The sequence below is a fragment of the Melanostigma gelatinosum genome (assembly GCF_949748355.1).
Source record: "Melanostigma gelatinosum genome assembly, chromosome: 8".
Taxonomy (NCBI): Eukaryota; Metazoa; Chordata; class Actinopteri; order Perciformes; family Zoarcidae; genus Melanostigma; species Melanostigma gelatinosum.
Genome location: NC_136641.1, coordinates 25169052 through 25184187, shown reverse-complemented (window position 1 = coordinate 25184187; position 15136 = coordinate 25169052). Strand labels below are relative to the sequence as shown.

The 15136-nt window shown below is 45.3% G+C and overlaps 1 protein-coding gene across 1 annotated transcript in view; it reads left to right on the top strand.

Moving 5' to 3' along the window:
- The window catches only part of LOC306780764 (metabotropic glutamate receptor 7-like), a gene marked incomplete at its 5' end in the record, with an annotated part of 53147 nt that overhangs the window by 15290 nt on the left and 22721 nt on the right, over nucleotides 1-15136 (top strand). Inside the window, 3 exons of the mRNA XM_079273244.1 lie at nucleotides 7228-7444; nucleotides 13260-13395; nucleotides 13946-14100. Of these exons, the coding sequence (XP_079129370.1) occupies nucleotides 7228-7444; nucleotides 13260-13395; nucleotides 13946-14100 (508 nt within the window). The remainder of the gene's footprint in view (nucleotides 1-7227; nucleotides 7445-13259; nucleotides 13396-13945; nucleotides 14101-15136) is intronic.

The window sequence follows — 15136 nt, the reverse complement described above, 5'->3', positions numbered from 1 at the left end:
AGACTCACTCGTCTTCCCCCCCGACGGGGCTGAAAACACACAGAGGGGCGGAGAACAGCGGCGCGAGGCTGAAAGTCACAGGTTGTGTGAGGGCACGGCGATGAAATGCGGCTCCCTCACAAAAGGAGAGTTTGAGTGAGGGGCACAGATGGGCAGGAAGAGAGGAGGAGAGAGTGACAGGGAGAGGGAGGGAAAGCTGTCGATCCCCCCCCCCCCCGCCCGTCCTCCCTGCCACCTCGGCTGTGTTGGCAGTGCCCTGCTCTGGTGAAGAGAGATTACCAAAGCCCAGCCTGAGGATGCATGTGTGGACACAGTCATTACCTCTGCCCTGCGAACAAATGGCACTGCTGTCTGGATACAAACCAATGTCTGTCTGATCCCGCATGTCACAGAGCTGCTGAGCCTGGATTCAGCAGGACGGATGTAACAAAACGTGATAACTGCTCAATATCTTTATAGGCCTCTTTATCGTACTGTGTCATTTTGTTGATATGGACCATTGCTGCTTTTACATCGCCGGGCGGTGCAGCGACAAATATATCTTCTGACTAGGGCTGGGTGTTTTGTGAGCAAATATTTGTTCCATCACGGGCGGGGTGTGTAGTTTATGAATTGCTTTTCAAAATGGCTCCTTGGCCAGTGTGTGTGTGTCATTGTGCCGGTGTCACGAGGACAGTCTGTGCCTTGGCGCCCGGCCACAGACGGCATGGGGTTAGAGTCTGGTCTGACAGAACTCGCCGTTGTTTCCGCTGTGGAGATTGTTGCAAACAGCCAGAGTGGAGCTGACTGATGTCAAGATATGCTTAGAAGCTAATCATGCAGCAAATAGAGGCCCAAATAGAGGATTCCTGCTACAGAAACTGCCCGGCTCGCCCCCCCCCCCAGTTAAAGCCATTCATGGGAAACGTTTCAGCCCCTGCTACTCACAGTTCCTTTGCGGCTACGCTTCTGAGTGTTGCTCTCAGATTAATGGAAACCAAACCCGGTCTGGACAACACTCTGGTGCTCTGTGACAAATTCGTGACGATATCTACTTCTCTTGCCTTCTCTTGTGTGGGATAAAAAAGCTCAGTGTTTTTGTGTCTAGGTTTTTGTTGAAGAACCCATGGACTGCCGCTCGGTTTTCTGTGGAGACGGCCTGTCTCTTCACATCTGCTGATTTCCCTCCTCTCAGGTGGCGAGGATAGATGGTTGCCGTTACCCCAACTGAGAGTCGTGTCGCGCCATATGCTGCATATTTCTCCCTTCAGATGACGTTTCTCTCCGTTGCCCCTCGGCTCGTCAGAATCGTCACCTCCGCGGCGCAGGACGTTTGAAAGCACAAACATGACAGTCTCTCACCTTTCCTTTGGAGCCACCCGTGGTGATCGTGGGCCGCTGTATGTGAAAATGAAACGGAAAGGCCAAGGCACACTAATTAACTTCACCTGGCATTCCCACTTACTGCGAATGTGTCGAACCTTTATGCAACCTCGCTTAGTCACCTCTCTTCTTCAACACCATGGTTGAAATTCTCACTTAATGTCAGTGAGCAGATTACCACCCTCACCCAACACACCACCTCCCACCCCCCTGCCTCCTAGTTCTTCCTTATTATCCTTCTTTAGACTTCAGCAGCAGATTTTTATGCAGGGCGTCCGCAGCACTTTGTGGTAAATCAATAAAACAGTGTCCCCCAATAACAGACCTCTGTGTTTTCCTTCCATCGATCCTGTCAGCCCAGATGCATTCCAGAGCAAGCAAGGCGATTACCCTCAGCAATCCCGTCTTTGATGTGTACAGCAGATGACAGGTGTTAGACATCAGCTTTGGGTAATTGTGCTCCTGAAAGGGGGCATCGTTAATCATTCCCTCTCGGCCTGAACTACTTACTGTGGTCGTTCCTCCATTCAGCCGACTCCCTTTCACCTTGCTGCCACTGGAGCGTAGAACACGTTGTCGTGTGTTGCATCACATTTCACATCTTCTCGATTTAAAGTGTCTTAATGAAATTGGGAGGATTGCAAGCGGTATGAAATGCAAACGGGGAAAGAGCCAAATTCGTATGCAGATGAAGGATGAAGAGAAAATAATCCTCTACTCGCTGCAAGCTAATTATTTACACAAAACGATTCTAAAATGTTGATCAAATATCTATTCTCCTCGCCTTATTATCTCTGCATGATGAAAATATTCAAATCTATTGCAATTTGTTCGCAACAAGAGCATATTTACTTGAAATCAATCATGCAACTGTGAAGGGACGACGCTAAACTCTGTTGCTTGTAATCTACCGAGAAAGACTTAATCAAGCTCAGAAGTTTAAATTCAATTCACTTATTTCAAGAAGACGGTTCGATTTCTAACTTGGATTCCACTTGATGTGTCGACCGTTATCTACCAGAGAGGAAAACACAAAGCTGTCAGATTCTAGTCGTATTAGTTAGCCAGCATCTCCTTCTATCGTAATTCCTGCAGGTTTAATCCTCACACCTCGGCGTTTTCTCAATCAGGGTTTTGCACTTTTGTTAGCTGGAGGGTCAAAGTGGTAATTAAAAAAAAAAAGCACAGTCTGAAAACATAGAGGTTTTGGATTTCTGGGGAATAAGGAGTTGATAGCAACAGAGTACGAGTCTGGGAGAAAGTAAAAGGACATCGCCATCTTTAATGGTTCCCTGCAGCAAAGAAAATGGGCTCCGGAGAGACAAACAGCTGGGCGAAGATGGGACGCGGTTCAACAAACCTATAACACTTTCTGGCTGCACAGCATTTCAACAGCAGCTCCGTTAGAGTACGTCGGCCATCAAACGTTTCAAATAGATGCTTCACTTCATGGAAAGAAGAGTCTTTTTAAATGCAAATCACAGCCGCTGTTGCTTTTCCATTACTTTGCGGCGCATCCCCTCTTTGACCCACTCCACTCAATTTCGGCGGGCCCGAAGTGATTCAACGCGTGGCATCGCAGCAGCATTCCCACCTGTGAATTTGCATCACTCATTTCGTATTCGCTGGTTTTGTAGTTGGGGGGGAGGGGGGGGGTTCTTCTTCTCTGCGACTTGAAACATATTTGTCGTCTTGAGCGTGACTCCTCAATTTGTCAGCTTCGTGCGGTTGACCCCTTTTAGGTTGCGGGTCAAAGCTATAACTCACACTCTGTGGGTTGAGGCGATCCCATCAGCGAGCCGCCGTGTCCTCATACCTGCGTTTCCCCAGTGTCCGGCTGCTTTTTGATCACTGGATGGCATTCATACGGTGCTTAGATTAGACTGTGTGATGAGGTTCTGCACTGGTTGGAAGACAAAATGAAGCTTGTCCCTGCTGGTGCGTCCTCCTGTCTAACGGGAGGTCGGCAGTTTGATCCGAGACGTGCCACCAGGTGTGATTGCCGTTTCAAAACGTCGAACACAGTTGTTGATGAGATGTTTAGGTCTTAAGCAGGCAGCATTGTGAACAACCTCCTACTAGAATCCTTTATCAACCTATTCGTACGGGTTGTTTGATGCAGTCAGATAGACAGATCCTCCTTCCTTTAGCTTGTATGAAACAAGATTAAAAGTATGTTCAGACAGAAAGCGATGCCTCGTGGCATTCACGCAAATTTGACCCAGGCAGCAACCTCCGGGTCTGAAATGTGAAGCCAATGCTGAAGTGCTTTAATCTTGCGTTCTCTCTCGTGTCCACCAGGGGGCGACTCCTCTGGTTGTATAGATGTCTATGAGAAAATGACTCTACTTCTCTCTTGATTTATTACCTCAGTAAACATTGTAAACATGAGTTTATGTCTCAATCTCTAGTTTCAAGTCTTCTTCAATACAGCATGATGTTCATTTAGTACATTATGGTCCATTTAGAGTAAAATAGACCATAAAGCAGGGGACGCTTTGGGGGTGGGGCTTGTTGGCCGATCTGGGAGTTGTCTGTGTTTTGGTCTTATAACTTAAACCCTTTCACAGTGCGTTTTCACTTCGTGTTACTTCTGGTTGCATAAAGACGACCAAAAACCAAGATGGCAACGGCCAAAATGTCCAATGCGAGGCTTTAAAACGGCAGTCCTCAAACCGATGGGCGACCTCACAAAGACTACGTCCCCTTCTTACACTCTACGCTTTGACCACTGGATCGTTTGTGTTTATTGGAGTTCCTGCTTTGTGAACTCGGGCCAAATCTACCTATCGCAACTCCACCAACGAGCAGTTGTTTATGACTCACAGATCAACATTTCCATCTCCAGAGCAATGCCGTTAGCTTGCCTTAAAATCTGAGCAGCGTTGGTGTTCAGAGGTATGAAGAACACCTGCAGACTCTTAACGGGTTCCCTGAACATTAGGAAAAGTGACGATCTGGCATCTTCCTCAAGAACTATCACTATCACTATCAAGTAACTTGATAGTGATCATGAAGTGTGCTGCTTCACTGAAGAAAGGAACATAGTATGCAAGTATTGCTTTAATCTATTCACACATATCCTACAGAAATATGAAATAGCTTTCAACCACATCTAACCGTCTTGCTCAGCAGATGGAGATTGCTCAGTTCTCATCATGGAATGGATAAAAGCACGGAGCCTCGGTCACATTATATCCCCCGTCTTTGATTGAAGAACTTAAAAGCTGAGCAAGAGATGCAATTGAATGCTGATTTCCTGAAATGTGGAAGTGGAGCTCAGCCTGTGTTCTGCACAGCTACTTAATGAAAGAGATAAAGCGACCACGGCTCATTACGTTCAAGGTTTTTTTTGCAGATCCTGCATATTTCACTCCGACAGGATCAAGTGATGGATCCTTCCTGTTAGAGTAATGAAGTCATTTTGCAACATGTAGCTTATACATCAGATATAGATTTAGTTTACTTTGTGCGATGGTGTTTCAAGATTCATGTAAGGTTTTATGCAGTAAACTTATGATATGGCTAGTTTTAGATAACGTATGGTCATCCAAGTAATATTCTAAATACCCTCTGATTCACATCTTTGTTGTGACGTTACATTGAGGGAACTATAACTTCAGGTATGTTCACTGGAGGCAACCGTCACTCATGCTAACACGCTAACTACGTGATACCAACGTCGTTATTCTATTGGCTCACGAGCCTTGTTAGAAGTGGAAACCAACGTCAGATATATTTGTTTGAGATTAACAAAACATTCATTTCGGACACGTCAAAATTAGGAAACTGGTCAGTTCACGATCATGTTTTTTTTATTTGGCTTCTTTTTAAAAGTGATTATTATTACAATATTGTCTACATAAATAATGATCAACATTTAAAGGCACAGCTTCTGACTACTGGCTGTGTGTATTTCTCCATGGATTGAACATTTCAATGCTTTTACAGTACTTATACAGCACTCAGACCTACTTTATGATCCAAAAGACATGCCAGCATCTCACTTTTTACTACACGGGACTATTAGGTTTAATGTATTTGTATATGCTGTTAGGTGGTGAAGACTCAACGAGTTCTCACCAGGAGGGAAGTGTGAGAGAGCGCTTACAAGGCTGTGCTGCCAGTTCATAAAAAAAAAGAGCTGCAAAGACATTTCTGCAGGAAGTCTTCATCGATATGTTGGGAGAAGAAAGTGACAGCACGGCACGTTGCCTAGGTAACAGACCCAATATAGGCTCTGTCAAATATTGCATTACATAATGTGAGCATATTCTGAGATGATCAATCGAGCAGGTAATGTGAAAAATATGAAAAATGTATCGCTCGTTTGTTTTGCAGACTGCCATCTGCCTGTGTGAGAGTGTGCAGCGCACAATTTATTCAATTTATTAACGAATGGGACGAATATCTTTGTTTGTATGGGACACCCATTTTAAATCAAACCCATATGACAAATAATATCCATGACAATGTATATAATATACAACACATTGCCGTCATCTATCCATGTTGTTATTCTTTGTGATAGGATATTTCTGTAAATGACAAACGATATTCTGTTCTTTCCCTTTCTATAAACAATGCATTTATTTCTTCAGCTTGTGGGCACACATAACCGACGCAAATATGATCATGTTTGGAAGTGAAAATGTTGGCAGAGTTGAAGGAATAGTTTGATATTTTAGGAAACACGATTATTTGCTTGAGATGGGAGATTGATGCCACTCTCATGTCTTCATGTTCAATATGAAAGTACAGCCATGCTGCAAGTTAGCTTCCTTCAGCACAGAGACGCGTCTTTCTGCTAATCTGAGCTAACCAGCTGCTGGAAGTAGTTGTGTATTTAGCGTACAGAAATGAGAATTTTATCGATCTTCTCATCGAACTCTCGGCATGAAGGCGAAAAAGCAAGTTTCCCCAAAATGTCAAACTTTTCCCTGAAGCTCAAAATATATCTGATCTATATCTCTGACCCTGTCAAGCTCTGTGATGTTCTCATCGATCACATGTTACACAGTGCATCGTGGGATTGCTAGCAAAAATGTACCATACATGTCATGGGCACTATTTCTTTGCTGAACTGAGGTCATATAGAGACAGAATGCAACGATATGCAACCAAGAGCTGAATCGCGAACAAAATGCATGAAACATCAGATTTCAGCACGTCAAAATATTATTGTAGGATCTTATGTCTACCAGGGGGCAGTTGATAGCTAAAATGATGATGGGAAAAGTTAGCAAGCTAATGTTAGCTCTGTGTTAGCGAGCTACTGTAGTTAGCTAAGGCACTTGCAAACATAATGCCACATAGCTATCTGATTTATCCACATTCAAATGATCTCAAAATGCTTTCGTTTAACTTACAGAGATGTAGTTCGCCTAAAACTGACATTTGCGCAAAATGCTTGCTGCACACACACACTGAGTTTTATTTATGCTGATTCCTCACTTTTGTCTTTCAAAAGGCTCGGCTCTTTTGGTTCGGCAGCTGATACATGCTTAGTTCTGGGTTCTTTAACCTGTTGGTTGTGCATCCAACCACACAGCAGCTTTCTGGCATTGTTCTGTTGTTTTGTAGCAGACAAAAGTGACAAGGAAACACCTTCACACAATGCAAAGTCAATGGAGAGCGATGAATTGTTTTCGCCCTTCAGTGTTGGCGCGACTTAAATGTGCTCTGTCTCTATTGGCACACGTTTTGCACTCAAATGAAATGTCCCTTTTTAGTAAATAGGGAGCGATTTCAAACAGTCATTTGAAAAAATGAGATTAGTCAGAGCAACCGCACATGATGCTGCACCAGAATGGCACCAACACACGAGTAAACGTTGCCCTTCCCCCAACCCCACCTGTCCTCAAGATCCCGCAGATCAGCTACGCGTCAACGGCCCCGGAGCTGAGCGATGACCGGCGCTATGACTTCTTCTCTCGGGTGGTTCCCCCGGACTCGTTCCAGGCCCAGGCCATGGTGGACATCATCCGAGCCCTGGGCTGGACCTACGTCGCCACCATCGCCTCAGAGGGCAGCTACGGAGAGAAGGGAGTGGAGGCCTTCACACAGCTCTCCAAAGAAGCAGGTAAGGAAAGGTGATCCGTAAAACAGAATTATAATATCTACAGTGTATATGTTTTCTTTAAAGATCCATTCCCATGGTTTAAACATAAACATTTTCACCGGAGCGAGATCACTTTTTGCATTTCCAATTCATCGTAAAATCTGTTTTGGGTGGATGAATTATTGATCGGCTTGGCAACCCCTACTTTAATCCCCCAGTGAGTTGGGGAGAGTTGCTGGAAATGTTTTTAGAGAGGATGCCATATCACAGTAATGAGCATGGCCTGTAACCGCGTCACTGTCATTCTATGTAAATACATCTGAATGTAACCGTTCAGCTCTTCTTCTCTGCTGCGTGCTCCATCGGAAAAATGAATTGTTTGTCTTCTCTAGGAGGAGAGAGAGAGAACGGTCTGGCAAAGGGTCATTGGGGAGATATGAGCTTTGTTTTACACTCTGCCTTTTCTGTTTCACTCAACCTCTCTTTGTTATTGTGATCCCTGCTAGTGAGCGTGCAGGGCCCTGAGGACGGTAATGATGGTCAGTCAGCCTTGTGGTCAGTCAGTTCAATCCACCCTCTGGTTGTGTGTATCAAGCAGCAGGGCTTAGAAAAGAAACCGGCCCTCTTCGGTGAACGTCTCTAGAGATTCCTCTCGGAAACCGTATGATTAAACAGAGAGAGCTGAACCACTGAATGGACACGAATCAAGCTGTTAGAATCAGCCTCGTTCGTTAGATCCTTTAATGTAACGTTAATGGTAATTGTTTAACGTGGCAAAGATTGAGCAGCTAAGTTAAGTTTGCATTTGGGGTTTTTAGAGAGCGTAGAATAAGGTTGAAGAGACATTTGCATTCAGAGAAGGTCCTTTGGCTTTTGTAAGCGGGCTGAAAATTGTGCACATGCTCGACTCACCTGCTTTTTTTTCCCGAACCGATGCCGTCGTCGGCATGTGGTGGTCCACGTGAATCAGCAGTCACTGCTGTCGCTCCACAAGTACAGCGGGTCGGCTATCCGTGTCAAATCATGTGGTTAACAATCTGCTGCCGCAGTATCTCTGCAGCATGAGGACAGGGAAACATCATTTTAATACAATACGGGGAGTTTTGAAATGATTGGCCGAGAGTGCAACTATATGTTTTTAATGCACCAGAGTTGGCAATTGCTGTTGTGTGTCCAGAACTCAAATCCCTTTTTTGGTCATTTCAGAAATGACCAATTCAAGAGAATTGTTACCTGGGCTGTAAAAAAACCCTATTATTAAACCCTCCGTGACTCAGCAGCCCACGGCAACAGGAGCAAGTGTTTTTGCCGCTTCTCACCTCGACCTCCTATGGATCCCGATCCATCTCCTGCGAATGTGCAGCGAGGGATCCTCGAGATCGAGGAGAGCTAATGATATCCCACAGGCGCCGATCAGAAGTCCGGCGCGCATGAATATTTCATCAGTGTGCCTTCGTGTCCAGTGTGATCATGAAAGCTTCAGGAAGCCGTTTGTGGTTGTGTGATTTGCATCGACAGAGAGTGAGGAAGCAGCTTGTGTAGAAACACATTTTGGAAGTTTTAAATTCCTCTTACATCGTGTGGATAAACACGGTTTCCTCTCGCTGGGTTTCTCAGATGCATTTTCCAACTGATGTTTCTGGGTTTTTTCTTATGCAAAGAGCAGTAAACACGTCGCTATTATTATGAGTATGAATTATATGCCATTGTTGCTGTTGACTCATCCTATTACGACTGAGCTGCAGTTCACTTTGCAATATTTTGTATTCGTATACAGACGGGAATTATTTCCTCGAAAGAAAAAGCCTCCAGTATACCCAAGGCATCTTATCTTTAATAAACACATTAATTATGTAACAGCAGAACTGTACATTCACAGGAATTTATTCAAAGGCCCCGGTTCTGCACCAGAACAGACTGGATTGGATTGAATTGAATGAGACGCAAACACCCCGGTGAATATGGAAAGAGAGAATATATCTGGAACGTACACACACACAAACTGCGGAACAACAACAACATTTGTGGGTGGAAGTTGTTTGTATCTCTGCAAACTGATCCGTGAGGCCTTGAGGCTTTCCGTGGCCGCCCTGTTCGGTTGCAGTGAAATGTCAGATGCATTAGTGGCAATCTCGCTTCACAACTTCAAGGAGAACCGTCTCGCGGACTAATGCAATATGGCTACCCATTACCCCAAGCTGAGACTGGAGTGGTGGTCAGCCTGTATTGATCTCTTCTGGGCTTTCTCTCTCCCTGCTCAGCCACTGTTCCCATTGTGCAGCTTCATCCTGGCTCCAGGTGAAGCTGGCAGAGATATATCTAGTTTCTATTTTTTTTTCTGTGTCTGTCTGGACTCATGCCAGAGCGATGGAGTTCAGTGTTCGCAATTGATAAAAGAGACTCGCATTTGAGTGAAAAACCTCCCACAAAGTATCACTGTGAAATTGATTGCAGCTAAGTTGCCAACACGCTGCGTTCTTAGATCTAGTCTGAGCTGTGTGTGTGTGTGTGTGGGTGTGTGTGTGGGGGGGGGGGGTTAAGAATAGCACTATCATTCAGCAGCAGGAGAGGACCGGGGTGGATGTGTGATGCATCTGCAAACACGATAAAATAGACCACGATACCTCTGCGTGACATTTCGACATTGCCAAGTCCCAGACCGGCAGTGGAAGGGCACACAGATGTGGAATATGAATGTCAAATGCATGTCGGCCCATTTTGATGTGCTCCCACGTGTTGAGGCGGGGGGGGGGGGGGAGGCTGGAGATAGCGGGTTCTCCTTTTGACAGGCGAGGTGATAAATATCATCATGGATCCCCTGGAGGTTTGGGGCCTGGAGGGTGTTCAGCAGGCGGGCGGGGGGTCGAATCCATCAAGCACCTTCTAATTTAAAGGGATTTGTATTTCACTAAGCAAAATGGCAAAGCTGGATTCCTCACCCTGGAGTGCAGTTTCAGAAGCGAGGGCATTGAGGATGAATAATTGAAGCAGTTAATGCAGTGCATGACCTATGGCACTCAGAGAGCCATCGTTATCATTTAATTATCATTTAGCTGTCTTTGATAAGTGAATCAAATGTGGGGCAGAGGGTAAGAGTTCACGGGGCATATATTTAGGATATTATGTTGTAGGATCATAGATAAAGGAACAAAGTGCAGCTAAGATGTGTCACAAACTGGATTTAGATGGATTTAAGAGAAACTTTCTCTGCATCCTCCTCACTAGCTGTGAGGCTTTGCTTGAAAAAGCCTGGTTTACTTCTTGTCTGGATATGTGTTCGGACACTTTAAAAATAGTTTTAAAGACAATCGCATTATTTCAGACGGCCTCTCCCAGAAAACATTCATCGTGTTGCTCTCAGTTCTTCACAACAAAACAACAACAACAACAAAAAGACAGCTTAGCCATTCGAGAAGTGCGCAATTAACTGAAACTTCTCCCGTTTATCGTTAAGATATTCAATCGAACTTTCTTTATTTGATTTGACAGTCAGTGTTTTACAACTGCTACAAAGGTAGCGAAAACACAACTATTCTTATTTTCAGGTGATTAAACGCAAAAGAAAACTCATTGACATATATTTTGTATCTCTGCCAATATATCCCCCTAAATGCCGCACACTGTTCCTTGAAGTGACATTCCGAAGGTACAGCATTGCTATTCAAGCCTCTTTCTCGGCTAAGACCTCGACAAGACATTGAACTGTGTCGCACGTCACACATCTCCAGCCGAGACGGACACGCAGCTCTTCTTTAAACCCTCGCTTTGAGTCGAGGACTCTTTTTCAAGTCCAAACACTGCCTCCCAGTGACAGGCGAGGGCGTTCCGAGCCGCGGCACAGCACTCTGGAAGTACAGATACTTGCGTTTCCATCGTGCACGCTTACCCGACTAACTGACCGTGTGACTGACTGATGGATGAGGTGTTCTGCAGTCTCTCGGTGATTTACAGCCGCTGCTCGGCAGCCTTTGTGGCGTTCGTAAGGCCGCAGCGTGTTGGGCTCTCTGCTCTTGTCTCTCTTGAAGATGGGATCTGCTTGAAGTGCTTCTTATGTCCATCGGTGGCTCCTGCGGTCTCTGTCTATATTACTGTATTGACTGTTGTGACCTTTGACATGTCTCTTTTCAGAGCTCTTCCACCATTATAACTCTTCACACAAACCTGCAGGTTTTGCTTTTCGTCATAATGAATTGTGAAGTATTTGCATGAGACTTAAGTTCTCTGGGAGAAAAAAAAGAAGAGATGTATCTCTCTTTTTTCTCCCTCTCTGGATTTAATGAATGTTTGATACCTACCTGCAGACATAAAACCCCCTGGAACTGCAAGGTGCCGCTAATACGGCAGAATCAGATATTTTACAGCGCTAGACTTTCAAACTGAAGGCTTTCCAGCTAAACTTACAACGCCGGCTGCTCGGGAACAAATGATACCGAGCGTGTTACACTTTATAACGGGATACCACAAACCCTTAAGCAACAGCTTGGCCATTTGTCGGATCTCCATTTTTATGTTTTGTCCACTTAGGGAGGATAACAGCAGCCACCCCAGAGGTCTTCTTCTCTGCGCATACAAAATGTTTTCTCTATCGCGGCGAGAAATATCCCTCGTTCTGTCTGCTGACACTTGAAAAAAAGAAAATAAATAGTTGCGAGCAGGTTCAGCACTTGTCATTCTTCTATCTTCTGCCTTTTGAAATGCCACAATAAACCGTGACTGGAGATGTGTGATCTGCCAGATAAAAGCTGTTTATATCAAAGTAATGAGCCCGAGGAGACCGGCAATTAGAAGATGCCTTCCATTGCTCCGGCTACTCAGGGAAACTCAAACTGAAAGGTCGTTGGGTAGGCTATTAAGAAGGCTTGAGTGGGAGACGTTTTAATTGGTTTTGAGTCGAGCTTTGCTGTTGACTCAGGACGCAGGCTGCTGCATCAACTCAAGGCCGACAGTAGCTCTCTCACACAGGTGATCACATTATCTCTTTATCCAAAGCGCCTCAAAGGTTATCTTCTCCTCCGCACCTGTAATTACCACGCCAGAATAAACCCTTTTCATGATTACTTTTTTTTTTTTGAATGAAAGATATAATTCTGCTTCGCCACTCAATAATGAGCTGCTGAACATCACCCCAGACGACAACAATATCCAGCAAACGGCTAAAAGCCAATTCTGATAACATACTGTGCCGAATATGTGGCAACTCACGGAAGCAATCGGTACCCGTCACCCTGCAGAAGCTCGTTAGCGGTGACCTGTCTGAGGATGAGTCATCGTCAGGAGTAATATCCTCTTCGTTTGTTGGTGCCGGCTGTGCTATCTGATTGGTTCAGGGTCCAACAAGAGATGCTTGATAATGACTTTAAATGAAAAGTCAATGGCGAAGCTGCTGGATTCGCTCAAATCCATAACGTGCAATCTGTAGCTGTATGACCCCCCTCGGTGTGGACTGTTGGATTTCTTTACAGCAGATATGTTTATAACTGTGAAATGAGTCTGCTGCGCCGTTTGAGCGTTGCATCGCACGCCTCAATGTAAGAATCGTCATTGAGAGTCTCATAGCCTGCATGACGACACCATCAAAATCTCACTGTTGTGTTCAGATTCTTTTCTCATTTCCATATGAGTGAGATTTCCGTAACCCAGTGTGTGTGTGTGTGTGTGTGTGTGTGTGTGTGCGTGTGTGTGTGTGTGTGCGTGTGTGTGTGTGTGTGCGTGCGTGCGTGCGTGTGTGTGTGTGTGTGTGTGTGTGTGTGTGTGTGTGTGTGTGTGTGTGTGTGTGTGTGTGAGTGAGATCATCCCAGAGGCCTGACCGTTTCTCACCCCTCTGCCATTAATAAAGGTGGAATCTGCATCGCCCAGTCTTTGAAAATTCCCCACAACCCCAAGCTGGAAGATTACGACAAAGCCGTCCAACAACTGCTGGAAACGCAGCACTCGCGGGCAGTCATCCTCTTCGCCAGCGAAGAAGATATACGGTGAGGAGCGCCGCGCATTCTGGCTTCGCCCCGTGTCGCGCGGGCTGATGTCTTGCCATGTTGACGTCTTTAATCTCCCAGCAGCAGACGGGCCAGAGGCGCAGGTTTACCAGGCGCACACAAACACACCTTCAACAACGCAAACACGAGCCTGCCCCGGAGGAGACGTGCAAAACACAGATCACAGCGAAGCAGCAGAGAGATACTGTTTCATTTACAATGCTCCGTGGAAAGTATTTATGTAAAGAAACAAAGAATCACACGTTTCGTGCTTGTATATTTACAATGCGTGCTCGTGAAGTGTAGCAGAAACGATGAGCGGGAGACCTGAAGATAATGCTTCTAACTCCCTGTTGTCTTCAGATAAAACACACAAAACGTATATAAACAAACAAAATAGCTCCTCTGCTTCCCTCCCTGACCTTCTGATGAGCTGAGCTGTGATGTCCGAGCTCCTCCTTAAAGCTGGCTGTGCCTTTGTGTAATAGATATTGGATTGCATGCACCCCCTGAGCTATGTCTCCTAATTCGCACACGGTCGTCCTTGCAGGGGAGTTCTCAATTCCTCCAAGAGGGCCAATCAAGTGGGCCATTTCCTGTGGATTGGATCCGACAGCTGGGGGGCCAAGAGCAGCCCGATCCACCAGCTCGAGGATGTGGCGGTGGGAGCGGTCACCATACTGCCCAAACGCTCCTCCATTGAAGGTACGCACACGCGCTGTGCTTTCGTCTTTCTTTCTTGACTTTTCATTTTGTCGTCTTTTATTTTTGGTTCGCCTAAAAATGTCTTGTTCGGCGTTCGGTTGCACTTGCGTAGCTCCACCCTCTCGTGTCACTTCTGTTTGCAAAAGACAAAGCGAAAGCCAAGATGGCGACACCCAAAATGCTGAACTCAAGCTATGAAACGCCACAAACCAACGTGTGACGTCACTACGTCCACTTCTAGTGTATGTCTGCAGGCCATGAAACCAAAACAACGAGCTAAAAGATGATGAACTGCTGACTCAGCTGTTCTCTGTGGCTCCAGGACTTGGAGTGACCCCTCTCACATTTGATGTTCCCACATCTCCCTCCTGCCTCGTCTATTTCTACTTCAGTTGGCAATTTTCTACATTTCTCACAATGACTTTCGACAGTCCTCCAGAGAGAAGTGTGGCTTTGTTACATTTGGCCGTGGGTCGTACGCGAACGGACTAAAGTCAGTGTGGACAAATTGGCTCCTGCTATCGTTTCAGACAAATGAATCCGTGTGGTTTTACATATTTGTTTTTAACAAAGGAAAAGTCTGTGGAGAAATCAGTGTCTCTGGTCTCTAATGGTTCAAAAGGATGAGTCAGAGAAAAAGCTTTAATTCACTTTTAAATTTTAAGCATTGACGTTTTTTTTAATCGTTTTTAACAATTTCTGTCATCGAACTGCGAAAGAAATACGATCATCAATTATATTCTCGTGCTTCGAGCTGCTTTTCTCTGCAGCTGCACCCACGAGGAGGTTGTCCTGTACAGAAATAGAATATTCACAGCAGGTTTTGTCTGGTGTCACAGATCCAGACAACCACTCGTCATGACAATCGAGCAAAAGATGTGAAAGTCTGAGTTGTATGCAGCTTCCCGTAATTACACGTGTACACTCTGGAGGCAGAATATGATTAATCCACCGTGCATCATTGACGGTCTTTTGAAAAGAAAATCAGCTGAGTCATTCGGCTCCGATTAGACATTATCACCGATACCCACGACTC